Below are 15,334 nucleotides of genomic sequence, written 5' to 3' on the forward strand. Positions count from 1 at the left end.
CTGCTCCAACACTGACTGACAGCTGACTCCACTCATTCACAGTCACCACTGCCCCAGGGCCGCTATAATATGCTATCTACAGAGATAGCACAGGCGATCTGAACCGGTCAGTGGCGAAAAAAAGCACTTTTATACGGGACGCATTTGCCCCCATTACCGTTTTAGCTCGTTTCGCGGCTCAATACTGAGCCAATTTTAGAACGAGTGGTACCCATGAATCATACGCACACAAAATGACTCGTTTCACTATCAGGATTTGATCCATTCTATCCGGTAACATTTTGAAAATTTAGAAGAGCTGCACAATTAAATCCCTACTAGGGCTGTGCAAAATAGCCAAATATTTTATCATGATAAAAATCTCCATCAATATCGATAATTATCATGATAAATGTCAAATCATTATTTCTATTAAGTTTAAAGGCTGATTTTTGCTTGTGCGTGGAAATTAAAGAAGCTTCTTCACTGACTTTAATCACATATAGTCTTATGTCTGTCACAACTGAACTAGGACCTGAACCCAAATGCACGACCCAGAAAACAAAGTTCAAACAAATAATCTCTTAATGTCAAAGTATCAACAGAAAATCACTCAAACAGAGGAAAACTTACTTCAAAACACTTAACAACAAAAAATCACTCCATGAGGAAAAACTGCAATGATATCAAAAAAGTTCTGACAAAATATCAAAATAACAAGGCTAGACTTAAAGCAAAGCAAGGCAAAGTATCAACATAACACAAAACTTGACTATTGGCAAATGCGTAGCAAAGTATCAAAGTAATACAAAACCTGGCAAGACAAAGAGCATGGAGCATGGAGCTTCTCTGACACAGGACAAGACGAAATGGCACAGAACAAAGGGAGACACAGACAAATATACACAAGGTAATGGGGAACAGGTGGAAACAATCAGGGCAGGGAAGGCAATCAGACCACCAGGAGACACACCAGGGGAAGGGGCAAGTTACCTTCACCTTCTTCTACCACTTTTTCTTCTTCTTCTGTTTAATGGCAGGTGGCAACTAGTGTTAAAGGTGCATCAGTAATATTGAACATTTTTATTTCTATTAAGAAAAATTCTATTGAGATAATTACATTTTGCTTCACTAGTCCTACCACTAACTACCTTTTTTGGGGCGCTTCCAACCACACCTTATGGTCTTTATTAGCAGTTCTCATCACTTGAACTAGGTATGGAACTTCTAGGACAACAATTTGTTTCAAGATATGTAAGATAAAAAAACATTCACCTCACCTGAAATACAATGTTGAAATGTCAGGGAAAAAAGGAACCTTCTGTGTCTTTACAAACTGGGACAAGTTCAGGCATACAGCCCATTCAGGCACAATCAGTCCAGACCAGTGTTCACCACCTTTGGTATCAATTTTTCTCAGAGACAACCTTTTTGAATGATCCAAAGACAAAGTTTCAAAATTTGGTTTTAATATGAATAAAGTTGTAATTTCATGTGGGGTTTAAGAGATGTGTGACCAATATTACACATGTTAAAATAATCATTTGAATTTGAGTTGTGTGCCTGTCTGAACAAATCTTCGAATCTACCTTGATGACACTTCCTACTTCCTCTGTCCTATTGTCTCTTTCCTCATCTGATTTCTCCCTCTCTGTTCTCTATCACTCTCCTTTACAGTAATCACATTACTCTCTCTCTCTCTCCCTCTCTTTCTGTCTCTCCCTCTCTCTCTCTCTTTCTCTCTCTCTGTTCCTGTCTCTGTCTGTCTGTAGAGCTGAGGGGAAGCAGAGCAGACCCTGCCCTTTGTGATTGGAGAGGGACTCACGACCACAGCTCCAGCCATACGGACTGTCTTTGCCTCCATCATGCAGACCTCCATCCTTCTCCTCCTTTCTCCAGTCCTCCTCCTGGCTCTCCTCTTCCCCACCTGCTCCTCCCAGAGCGATGCAGACCTCATTGTTCAGACACGTTCCGGTCGAGTCCGCGGCATCCGCATGCCAGTGCCGGACCGAAGCTACGTCACCTCTTTCCTCGGCATCCCCTTCGCTGAGCCACCAGTAGGGAAGCGCCGTTTCCGTCGAGCTGAGCCCAAGCGTCCGTGGACAGGGGTGTATGAGGCCAAAGCCTACCCCAACGCTTGCTTCCAGTTTGTGGACACGTCATTCCCCGGCTTCCAGGGCAGTGAGATGTGGAACCCCAACAGAGAGATGAGTGAGGACTGCCTGTACCTCAATATCTGGGTGCCCTCCTCTCCCAGACCACACAACCTCACCGTCATGGTGTGGATCTACGGCGGAGGTACTTGGTCACAACCTATTTATAATGAGACAAAATCTAAATCAGTTAGACATGACTCATTCTTCCAGTGGAGATATTAGATCAGCAGTGCACAAGACTGTGCCTTGTACTCTAGTGGGGAGCATAAAGGACTGCCAATTCTATATCAATATTAGGCAACTGTTAAATACGTGTCCTCTATGTCCACTCTTGTATGTAAACAATCTAAAGTTGTCATTTTCTCTCTAGGCAGAGAAGGCATTGGGTTGAGTGGAGTCACAGTTTCTGTTTAGAATTGTTGAACTCTTTGGATTTTGACTCCAAATAATATCACAACAGTCCCATTTACAATAGAACTAGACAAGGCTGCCCTTTCTAGCTACCATTGACTGTCATTGCAATTGAGCCACCAGCCAGAGCAATTAGCATTTAGCAGCATACAAAAGAAACAGTAAAAGGAGAGCACAAGGTTTTATTCTATGCAGATGATATGCCTCCTTACATGTATATTTGTGCATACTGTATATGATTGCATCATCTGGCCAATGATTTTGCAACTGCCTGAGAGATTTGGCTAAAGTTCAGGGTAAAAAGTAAACATCACGAAAAGTATGATAATGCAAGCCAGACCATGACAGTGTCTCTTAAGGCCTTTACACAAAATGTGAAATACACACCTGCAAATATTTCACATCAAAACTTTTCATACTGGCAGTGATGCAAATTTGCAACAGTTGTAACACTTGTTCAATAAAAGGTATGATGCAAATAGTTTCACCGACAGTGATGCGAATTTGTGACATCTGCCAGGATCCTATGGACCCAGAGCAGCGTCTGACAGTATATCTGAGCTAAGTTTTTGCATATAAAGCTACTGTAAGCTGTCATTGAGTGTCTTTTCAATTAAATGCTCTGAGGTGATTTGAGTTCCCTTTGTTAAACACTTGCGCAGTGTTTGTGTCAAGGGCTTTCATTGTGAAAAGTAAGAACAAAGTGAGTTGATCTGGTGTGTGCTGTTTTTGTCAAGGTTGAAAGGAGTAATAAAGTTCTTTCTCTCATCTTGGTTTGGACTGCGGAACAGTGTTGATTTTGACAGCTATTTTAGATTTAGTTGTGAGATGAAAATGCTTATCAGTTTTAGTAACATTTCAACATTTTTGAAAATTCATGACATTTTATTCAACTTTTAGTCCTTATGTTTTCTTTATGTATTTTTTAATCTTTAAACTAATTCATGTATTAGAAATTAGAATCAAGGTAACAGGTTGCATAAAAAAATTCATTTACACAGTTTTTTTACACAAGTAATTTCTGCACACTTACAAACTGTCATTTCTCCAGCAGTTTTTGACAGGTTTAAGGGGTGATTTACGAGCAAACACTTACTGATCATCATTTGAAAAGCTCAAAATCTCTCTATTTATGCTCTTAAAAACTTTGTCACCACAATTAACTAATGAAACAACTAGGATTTGTACCCAGGTTCATTGTTAACTCTGACTTATCCATCTCACTGTTCAGAAGCAGAAAAATAACTTAATTAAAGCCTGAATTAAAGCCTGCAACAAGTTGGTCAGGAGGTTTAAACTCGAGTCCGCTCACAGATTTGGTGATTAAAACTAAACTTTCAGCTGTCAGAGAAAACTAATCTGGGTTCAGACTGTTTACTTGCAGCACAACTACACTAACAGATAACTGAGCCTCCTACCTGCCTGCCAAACAGCAATAAACTATAAACCTCCTCGAGACAGTTGGGTTCTGAGTGCAGTCCCGCAGGGATCAGATGTGAAGTCCATCGACTTGTGGCTGCTTGCTCCACTGCCATTCAGTGGCTAGCGAAACATCCTGGCGCAGACTATTTATTGGAGATCCCAGCCTGTCACTCATGAGCCATTAGAATTACAAGCACAGCTCTTCTTGGCTCTCAATGTCCGATAGTCCACCACAAACATTTTCCTCACGTCTCATCTCGTCAACAAATATGAAACATAAATTTTGTCTCAAGTTTTTATTATCAAGATCTGTTTTTAGCTCGTCATTGTCTCGTGTTCATCATGGAAAAATTTAGCCATAGTTTTCGTCAATGAAATTAACACTGCTGCAGAGCCTCCGTGTTGTTTTATAATCCTGCAACATGATGGTTGGTTTCCGGAAAAATCAACCTTGTTATGGAAAGAATTATGTCATGTGTAATATTCATGTTTGTGACAGTACTCATAACAAAAAGAAATATATTGACAAATGAAGTAACCCCACGATAAACACCCCCTAGTGTGTGAAGGCCTTTAGTGTGATACCTTTTCAGCTGTGTCCTTATAGATTTAAAGATATTGGACTTTTTAGACATTAAACATCTCAAATGGTATCCTTCAAAAACTGTGTCCTTGAATTATAATCCTGCCATTGTTGAGGTCATGCAATCTTTCGACATTCAGTCTGTTTGTGGCAGATAGAGATACAATGGGTTAATACTGTTCTGTGATATTTATCATTTCCAGGGTTCTACAGTGGTTCATCTTCTTTGGACGTGTATGATGGCCGTTACCTAGCTCACAGTGAGACCGTCATTGTGGTTTCCATGAACTACCGGATCGGTGCCTTCGGCTTCCTCGCTCTGCATGGCTCTTCTGAGGCTCCTGGCAATGTCGGTCTACTGGACCAGAGGATGGCGCTACAGTGGGTACAAGACAACATCCATTTCTTCGGTGGAAACCCTAAACAGGTTTGTTTCTCTATCCTATTCTCTCTACACAAAGAATAAAGTGCAAGCTCACTGTTCATCAGTATTTGCTCTCTTTTTTACCAGGTGACCATCTTTGGAGAGAGTGCTGGTGGTGCTTCAGTAGGATTCCACCTCTTGTCTCCAGATAGCAGGCCTACCTTCACCAGGGCCATCCTCCAGAGCGGGGTCCCCAACTGTCCCTGGGCTTCAGTCAGCCCCGCCGAGGCCCGCAGACGGGCCACGCTGCTGGGAAAACTGGTTGGCTGCAATGGAGGCAATGATACCGAGCTGGTGGACTGTCTGCGCAGTAAGGATCCACAGGAGCTTATTGACCAGGAGTGGCAGGTAACCTTAACCCACACATCACCACACACTGAGTCAAAATAAATTATAACAACAAATGTAGATTAATCCACTCGCATAGTGATACTTTGATTTCTTATTTTTTTTACTGTTAATATTACCAATAATCTGATGTGCATAGAGTAATACTGGTACAGTTAACATTTTAAGTTCCACAACAATCCTGTGTTATTATTTTATGTATCTATACATGTTAGGTGATTCACTGTTCTTCAAATAGGCTGGTTGTTCTTTACCTTCAAAAGACAAATACACAGATTTAATTTGAAGGAGTACATTGATTTAAGAACCCAACATTTATTGGAAACAAACCTTCTTAAGTTTAGGGGAGACTCGTGGGTACCCATTTTCATTCAGATATCTTGGGGTAAGAGTTTAAGGGATCCCTTTGAAAATCTCCATGCCACTTGTTGCCTCGCCAAAATGTAGCGCAAATTTGGAGCATTATTTAACCCCCTTCCTGACAAGCTATGCCGACATGGTTGATACCAATGGGTGCACTAGGTTGTCTAGATTCATAAGGTACGGCTATCTTTGCACTAACCTGAAAAGTGAGCACTCCACAGCCTCTTAAGTACTGTAATTTCAGCTTTCAATTATTTTCGCCGGTGGAGGGGGCCAGCAGTTGCATTAGGGTGGTCATGACCCTACCCCCAGCACCCTCTTTGAGGCACCACTGGATTTCAGGATTTAAATGCATTTCCTCAGAGGTTACTTTAAGGTCTTGTCAGCCAGGAGTTGCTACACTTATTTTAGAGGTCCAAAACACTCTGGGTCTGCAGCGGTGTATCATATGATGAGACCTATGGCACATACCAGATGTGCTGTGGTGCAGCACGTCTACCAGACTATGCAGCATACTGTAGAGATAAGTGAATTGGTCTGCTAGCCTGGAGTTTACTGGGTATTTTTTCACCAGATCAGTCATGTGATATTTGGTCTTTTATGTGTTTGTTTTATGTGTGTATGTGATTTTTCACAGTCAGTCAGATCAACTCAGTGTTACATTGAGGTTGTCATCCTGTTCTGAGCAGGTCCTGCCGTGGTCAGCCCTCTTCCGCTTCTCATTTGTCCCCGTTGTGGATGGCGAGGTCCTGCCCGACACTCCTGAGGCCATGCTCAACTCAGGCAATTTCAAAGACACTCAGATCCTGCTCGGGGTCAATCAGGACGAGGGCTCCTACTTCCTGCTGTACGGAGCTCCGGGCTTCAGCAAGGACAACGAGAGCCTCATCTCCAGAGACGACTTCCTGGAAGGTGAAGCTCACTCAGACGGAAAGAATGGATAGAGGCACAAATAATACTGCAAATTCTTTTCTCATACTGTTTGTAGAATTTGACTGTTTTCCATTATCATTCTGTTAATGTGATTTATCTAAGAGAATTATAGAAATCCCCATTATCAAATTCAACTATAACAATTACAGCTATGATTCTACTTGACAATATCACAATCACAGTATACCTCTAAACATGATTAGAAATGCATCTTAACGTTAAACCTCACTGTGCCAGGTGTCAAGCTGAGTGTGCCACATGCTAATGATATTGGCCTGGAGGCGGTGGTGCTGCAATATACTGACTGGATGGATGAGAATAATGGGGTGAAGAACCGCGAAGCATTGGACGACATCGTGGGCGACCATAACGTCATCTGCCCGCTGGCCCACTTTGCCCGCACCTACGCCCAGCACAACACCCTCAAGGCTAACATGGGAGGTGTGATGAACAGTGGAGGAAACTCACAAGGTAAGTGTATGTGAATGTGTTCCATTTCACACAGTTGTCAGCAGTGTAGTTCTGATGCATCAGTGGGACTTGTGTGTCACCAACTCTAGCACTCCTTTCCTCACAAAGCCAGACTACATCTGGCACACTGTAATTGGAAGGATTTTTTTTAAGCCTCCACACCAGTTTTGGCCGTGGCCAAGGGCATTATGTTTTCAAGTTGTCTGTCCGTTGTATGCCCCATTCTTGTGAATGCAATATCTTAAGAATGTCTTCCGGGAATTTCTTCAAATTTAGCACAAACGTCCATGTGGACTTAACAATGAACAAACTAGATGTTGGTGGTCGTAGGTCAAAGGCAAATGTCAGTGACCTGGTCTGTCTTATTCTCATAAACGTGATCTTTCAAGAATACCTTGAAGGACTTGTTTCAAATTAGGCACAAACGTCCTCTTTGAGTCAAGGATGAACTGATTAGATTGGTTGTCAAAGGTCAAGGTCACTGTTTCCTTGCTTACATCTCCTTCTTGTGAATGTCATATGTCAAGAACACCTTGAGAAAATTTCTTCAAACTTGGCACAAACATCCACTTGGACTGAAGGGTCAATTGATTAGAATTTGGTGGTCAAAGGTCCGTTTATTCATACACACACATCATGCGTCACTCTCCATATGTCATCTGCCAAACACACCCTCCCAATTTGACGGTCTATTTAAGCTGCAAAATCTTCCCAGCTCTCGCTTTGCCTTGTCAGTGCCACTGCTGACCTGCATCAGTACTGCTGCTCACTCTTTCAACTCCACCTCCACCCCAGCATCCAACTGCAGGCTCCAGCTAAGGGGGGAAATATTTAATCATCACTCCCCAATATCCAAAGTAAACATATCTGTGGGGAGCAAAAAGGGCTGGAGTCTAGTCAGAGTCTAGAGCCAAACGCTAACTATGTTCTGCTGTTGAAACAAATACATATTTTTATATATATATATATACATATATATTTATCAGTCTAGACAGTTTTTTTTGTTTGTTTAGGGGGTTTTTTCAAAAATAATTTTTTTGGGCATTTTGCCTTTTATTGATAGGACAGTTGAGTGTGAGGGGGGAGAGGGGGAGAGAGAGAGGCAATGACATGCAGCAAAGGGCTGCAGGCTGGAGACTAGCCTGGGCTGCTGCAGCGAGACTGAAGCCTTTGGATATGGGGTGCTTGCTCTATCCACTAAGCCACCGACACCCCAGTCTACATAGTTCTGGTGTGAGTTCCAGAGTGTTGGAGATATCGGCCGTAGAGATGTCTGCCTTCTCTCCAGTATGATAGAAATAGATGGCACTCGGCTTGTGGTGTTCACAGCGCCAAAAAACACATATGATAAACAAAAATGTCTCTTTGCACAATTCATGACCCGGTTACTCAAGATAATCCACACACCTTGTTGTGAGCAGTTTCATGTAGAACTATTTTCTTTCCACCAAACTACACCTGCCAACCTCATTACTGCGAAGGAGGAAGCACTTTTCTATTGATAGCTTACCTAGCACTACTGAGCTAGTTAACATCACAGCTTGGCCAAGGGGGATGCCATTAATGTTTACATCTCGCTCTGTCTGATCACAAGCCTCTTGTCAATGAGTAAATGCAGGCAGACATCTCTACAGCCGATATCTCACACCGGCAACTCACACTAAAATATCTAGACCAATAAATAGCACTACAGGTAAGAGGAACAATAGGTATTTGGGATTTTGGGGGGAACGGTCCCTATAAGAGGTTAAAACAAACTGTCTGCTGTACATGTCTAGTATATTTGGAAGAACTCTCTCAGGTTCGACCTACAATGCCTACTAACTTACCTGCTAGTGTGTGCCTACAGTCTACACTGCAGTGTAAGACTAATGCAGGACTGCATTTCTATTACACTTCTGTATTTTTAGATTATGTTGTCAAACTTGGGATCCTGTCTGGTTGTCTGATTGCTCATATTGCCCCAAAAGCTAACTGTTATTTGATATATAACGGGGAACCACCAGGTAATGTTGTCATGATACCAGAATTTGAAAGGCATACTGTGCAGGATTTTCCTAAAAAACAATGTAGTAATCTCTCTCATTTTATCATTTATGTCCACCTAGAAATGTGTAGCATGTATTTTTTCTGCAAAGATTCTGCAGTCTGTCTGTAGTTTTTTATTTTCTGTTTAGGACATATATAGGTGTGTACTCCCATAGCGCTCAGGTTAGGTTGGGACTTTGTTTAAAAAATAGCAATGAGGTGTCAGACTGTAAGCAGCAGGCATTCAAGAGACACAGCACAGAAAAAAAACAATAGTTAGGCGAAATGAGAGTGAATCTGGGGTTGGGTTTTACTTTCATTTTCACTGGTTAGTGTTATTAAAAACTGTAACCAACAATCTTACATAATTTACCTTTAAACTTTGATACAATACTATTATTATACTACAATACTAGCATAAAATGATACTCGATACCTCTTTCAATACCACCCAAAGAGGAAAAAAGTACAAGGCACACAAAATAGATTTTTTTTAATTCACAATCTGCACACAGTGCTGGTATCGAAAGGATCACTGCACACACACCTTCAGTCATGTGGTGAGTTCACTGCTTGAAAGAAGTCCTTAACAAACACAGGTTGAGGACCAGTTGATGTTCTTTCCTCTCATTTTCATCTGTGCAGCCCTGAGTTGAAAATCTGATTCTAGATCAGTTTTTTATAGCTTCAGTACTTTCAGTACTATTGAATGTGTAATTAACGTTGATTGTATCATTTGTAAACACATGCTATCAAAAACATATCAAACTATCGATACTTTTACAACCTTACCACCAGGGCCATCTCAGCCCTCAGAGGATCTAAGATAAATCAAAATCAAAATTTGTGAAAAATGTTTTCATATATTCTCAAAATAATTTACCATTATTTCTAAATAATGAAAGAAATGATAAATATCTGTCCTCATGAATAGAGTAACAAACACATTATGTATTGACGAAGTGGATCAGATGATTGATCGCAGAATGTTTTGGGGGGGTTTTACGCCACAGTTTGAGAACGGCTGGGCTATATGAAATATTCAAACCAAATACTCTGTGTGTTTATGGCTGCACCATTCCATCAAATGGAAACATCTGTCATGTCTTTCTTAATTTCAAACACACTTCCCCAAATAACCACTCCACCTTTTGTCCCTCTGCTCCCCAAGGAGGGATCTATCTCTACCTGTTCGACCATCGAGCGTCCAACCTGGCCTGGCCCGAGTGGATGGGTGTGATCCACGGCTATGAGATTGAGTTTGTCTTTGGCCTGCCACTGGAGAAGAGGCTCAACTACACCCAAGAGGAGGAGAAACTGAGCCAACGCATGATGAAGTACTGGGCCAACTTTGCACGAACTGGGTGAGGCATCACAGAAAGAAAAATGAATCTGCTCTGACCTTATGAACTTTAATGAGCAGCAGAGAGAAAGTACAGCAGAGAGGACAGACCAGTCCATCTTGATTAGGTTGCTTAGCTACAGAGGAGATGAGGTGGTCAGTTACAGAGCAGACCAGAAGTTGCACAGTCTGGTTACTGCAAAGCAAACATCAGTCCACACATACCTTTTCCTCATATGAGACTGTAGTTAGGTTTAGAATAAAACATCATGGTTTGGCTCTACATTCATATTGAAAGTAGGGATGCACAATATTGGTTTTTTTTCGCCAGTATCCAATATGCCGATATGTAATAACTCATTTGACCGATAACCAATATTGATATATCCACTTTTTTCCCCACTTACTTTCAGCGATCATAAAGTCTCTTCTGTTGTGGAATCAACATCATATTATACATGCATACTCTTATCGTTATGGCCCACCAGCAGATGGAGACATTGAATAGCATACTTTTCAATGTATTTAATATTCAATCATTGTGCAAAAGAAGAAGAAGCCTGGTGGCCGATTCTTTTTTCTTTTCTTTTTTTAAGATATTTTTTGGGGCATTTTTTGCCTTTAATGGACAGGATAGTTAAGTGTGAAGGGGGGAGAGAGAGGGGGGATGACATGCAGCAAAGGGCCACAGGCTGGACTCGAACCCGGGCCGCTGCGGCAACAGCCTTGTACATGGGGCGCCTGCTCTACCACTAAGCCACCGACGCCCCGTGGTGGCCGATTCTGATAGTTCACTTTAAAGCCAATATCGACTGATACGGATGATGTGCTGATATTATGGTGCATCTCAAATGGAAAACAAACAGTGGGCTCCTGTGTGAAAGTCCTAGTTTGTTGTACCAAGCCACTGCCCCTGCCGCACGCCCTATAGGGATTTTCTAGCTCCTTAAATTACGTTGCTCTCTGGCAGTATTTCATACTGACGCAGTCCGGCAGCGTTACACGCCAAATCACTGACTAAGTGGCGATATTTGATGACTTCAGAATGAGAACGGGTTGCATTTCCAGCTCTGATGAGAACGCCATGAGATTGGTTGCCTGGTCCACACTGGAATATGTCAAAAAAGATTGAATGAGTTTTCATGAAATTTCATTTAAAAAAAGATTGAATGGGTTTTTCATGAAATTTAGTCTAGTGCTGTCATGAGGTCTAAATTTAGTTTGTCCAATATTTTCCAAAACTAATGACATTCCCCTCAGCCTCAGCTGTAATTTGTGCTAGAAGACTCTGGCTTGGCCTCGGTTCCTCTCCCAGTGTTAGTTCCTCACAGTACCTTAACAGGTAGATGTTTAAGAGGCAAAGTGAACCTCATTTGCTGAGCCCAGTCAGATGGTTGCTGACAGCATCTCTTCTTTTGTGATCAAATTATTTAGATCAGAGACATTTAGCAAATGCATGCTCCACAGTGATTAAAACAACCAGTTTTTCCAGACATTTTGTCTGTATCAAAATGTAACTTCCATCCTAACATTACTTTGAATAAATTACATCTGTCTCTCCACGATTTAAAAATAATGAATGCTCCTAATCTAATTATGTCTGGACAGTGTAGTGTCTTTTTCTTCTGTCTTAGCGAGTGAGTAATGGCCCTGCTGCAGTAACAGCACAATGCTGATGCCAGGCTTACAATAAAACAGCCATATAGTGAGCTGTTTCTCTTCAACTTGAGCACAGAAATTTTTATTTTGTTAAACTTCGAGAAAAAATCTGGATTAGGTTACGCCAACTATTTATGAATTCATTACTTAGTTTAAGTCTTTCCTAAATTCTCAGTGACTATTAGCTAATTTCAAACTCGTCGTTTACAAAATCAGGTTGCACAATTAAAACTTAGGAATTGCCTCAGCTACCAAAGGCTTCAGTAATGTGTAAATTATGGGGAAATACGTATAAGAGCACCCTACAGAAGATTTGTATACTACAAAAAAAAAGCAATAAGGATAATAAATCATGTTGGGTATTGTGAGTATACAAATCTACTGTTTCTCTACTATTAATCTACTATTCAGACTCTGAATAGGCTCTGTGCACCAGCTCCACTACTTCCTGAAAGGAAGTAGGCATGAGTCTTTCCTGTCCTATACTACTGGATTAAGTGATTAATCAGGTGTGTGCTGGGTGTGCCGCACACCTGATTAATTAAAAATTAAGTAAATTATGATTTATGAGGCAAATTTAATTTAAAACAACCTTGTGTTCGGACTACTCTGAAGAGTTTTTGTGTTTCAGTTTGTGGAGTTACCCTTTGGAATGCCTTAGATGAGGAAACTCAAAGTAGCAAGAACCTTGTACAGTTTAAAGACAGATATAAGAAAATATGAATTGATAGGTATAAAAATGAGAAGTTTTAATTATATAATTGTTTTGATGTACATTTTTTGGTATTTATTAAGTTTCTATTACTTTAATTTGTATTTTAGGTTTGTGAGTTTATTTTGTTAGGTCAGAATATTGTAAAGAAGGGGCAGAACTAGATAAGCATGTGCTTCTTTCTGTTCCCTCTTGAACTTAAGATTTATTTTACATTTTGATTACACATTGATAACATTTGTTCAAGATAAATAATTAAATGAAAATGACCAAAATAAATCGGTTGCAGGAAAACATCTATAGCACTGTTCAGTCAAGAGCAATCAACTATGTTAACAGGAAGTCAACTCATGCTAGCATCATAAGTTTTATTTAGTGCTTTTTTTATTGTCATCATATTATTTCATGTATGAAGGTCATGTACTGTTGACATTTTTTTTCTTTTTTTTAAGTGAAAAATTATGTGAATAGGTCTGTCACTTAGTGATACATGAGAATAACAGACTACTGATATACAATGATAAACAGAAGTGGATAACAACAACAGTTATGGTACACATTTGAAATGTAAAGTATGTTATAATAATTTTGGTGTCATTGAAAAATATCTTTGATTTCATTTCATATTCAAGGTTCTGCCTACTCTATTTCATGGTTATAATCAGTTTTTCTTCTTTCAACCTTCCTGTGCAGCAACATAAGGCTAATAATTAATAAAAGAAAAGAGAAAGAAAAAAAGTTACCCGCACACACTCGCAAAATATAAATACATAAATTTCAAATACAAAAAGAGTAAACAAGTGCTCCACTGTAGCTTCTATTCATTAATCTTGTCCCATATGATAGTAATTTGACCATTTAGACCATCTTTTTTTCAAACAGTTTCAAATCCTCCCTCATTAATAAGTGAAGTACTCCATCTGATATATTTGTTGAACAAATCCTAAGTATAAATCTTTACCAGGAATTGCACCAAAGAGTAAGGATCATTGCTGGTCCTCTCTCCTATTGTACAATTTTGAATGTAACTTCTTATTTGGAGATAGCGGAAGAAGTGGGAGTGTGGTAAATGGTAGAGATTTAAATGACATTATTCCATTTTCATTTAGACTTTGTCTAAATAAAGCCAGTCCCTTATTTGCCCAGAAAGCAGAGTCATGTTTATTTGGGGTAAAATCAGGGTCTTCCTCTTTCTCTCTCAGTGCCATTAAATCATCTCCTACTTCACAATTTCTCTTAATTTTTCCCCATATCTCCAGAGTATTTCTGATTAGGGTGCTTTCAGTTATTTGTATCCTTCGCTGATACACTGTACAAAAGGGAACTGTTTTTATTGAGGCGCGGTATTGACCTCCACCCTGCAACAGAGTTATAGTTCAGCCAAGTACGTCTTGTTTGCATTTGAGCTGCATGATAGTAATGCTTTAAATTGGGCAGAGTAAGTCCCCCTTCTCCTTAGCCAGTTTCAGTATTTTTATTTTAACTCTTGATTTTTTATCGTCCCAGAAGAATGCACTCATCATTTTGTCCCAGTTCTTGAAATGACTTGCACCTAGATACAGGGGTATTGTCTGAAATAAAACCAAAAGGCGGGGGAGTACCATCATTTTAATTGCATCTATTCCACTACCCAAAGAAAGTGTAACAGTTCTCCATTTATTCAGATCTTGCCTAATTTGTACTTCCAGGCAGTAATAGTTATATTGGTATAATAGTTTAACATCCTTTGGTATCACAGTTCCCAGGTTTTTAATTCTATCTTTTTCCCATTGCCATAAGTATCCTTTTTCAATTCTCTGCAGACAGGGTCACTGATTTGCAGAAGTTCTGATAATTATTTTTCAAGTTTATGATATATAAAATCATGTCGTTGGCATATAAAGTCAGTTTATGACATTCCCCTGCTGTTTTTATGCCTTCCAATGTATAAGATGCTCTGATATATGCTGTCAGAGGTTCAATACAAATTGCAAAAATTAGGAGATAATGAGTCCCTTGTCTCATTCCTCGTTTCAGCTCAAAACTGCCTTATAGTGTCCCAGTAGCCCTGACCTGTGCTCTAGATGTTGTATACAATGCCATTTAATGAAACTTTCATGAAAACCAAACATAATACAAGTTTCTAATTAAAAAGGCCATGCCAACATATCAAAGGCCTTTTGAATTTTATTTCCATCTTCATACATGGATCAATATGGTGTTCTCAGAGTTACAATATATATACCAACCTAACTGATTTAACTTAGTCAAATGTTATTGACATAAGTTTTGGTACTTTGAGTTAAAGGATAACTGAACGCAACACAAAGGCTTTTTAAGGTGGTAAATATTCATATCAGTTAATGTTATCTGGCTAATGATGGAGGACATCAAACAAATCATGTCATCATTGGTGTACTGGCTTGAGACATTCCAAGCCACACTTTAAAGGATAACTTCGGTATTTTTCAACCTGGGCCCTATTTCCCCATGTGTATGTGTGCGTATGATTCATAGGTACAAC

At 39.9% G+C, this 15,334-nt stretch overlaps 1 protein-coding gene across 2 annotated transcripts in view; it reads left to right on the forward strand.

The window, feature by feature from the left end:
- The window catches only part of ache (acetylcholinesterase), a 48,666-nt gene that overhangs the window by 23,995 nt on the left and 9,337 nt on the right, over nt 1–15,334 (forward strand). The window contains exons 2-7 of one of the 2 annotated variants that reach the window (XM_050066943.1): nt 1,657–2,277; nt 4,755–4,978; nt 5,063–5,323; nt 6,376–6,598; nt 6,857–7,090; nt 10,290–10,482. In XM_050066943.1, coding sequence (XP_049922900.1) covers nt 1,845–2,277; nt 4,755–4,978; nt 5,063–5,323; nt 6,376–6,598; nt 6,857–7,090; nt 10,290–10,482 — 1,568 coding nt within the window. In that variant the 5' untranslated portion in view covers nt 1,657–1,844. The remainder of the gene's footprint in view (nt 1–1,656; nt 2,278–4,754; nt 4,979–5,062; nt 5,324–6,375; nt 6,599–6,856; nt 7,091–10,289; nt 10,483–15,334) is intronic. The other variant, XM_050066942.1, reaches the window with a different exon arrangement.

The sequence above is a fragment of the Epinephelus moara genome, chromosome 17 (genome assembly GCF_006386435.1).
Source record: "Epinephelus moara isolate mb chromosome 17, YSFRI_EMoa_1.0, whole genome shotgun sequence".
Classification (NCBI taxonomy): domain Eukaryota; kingdom Metazoa; phylum Chordata; class Actinopteri; order Perciformes; family Serranidae; genus Epinephelus; species Epinephelus moara.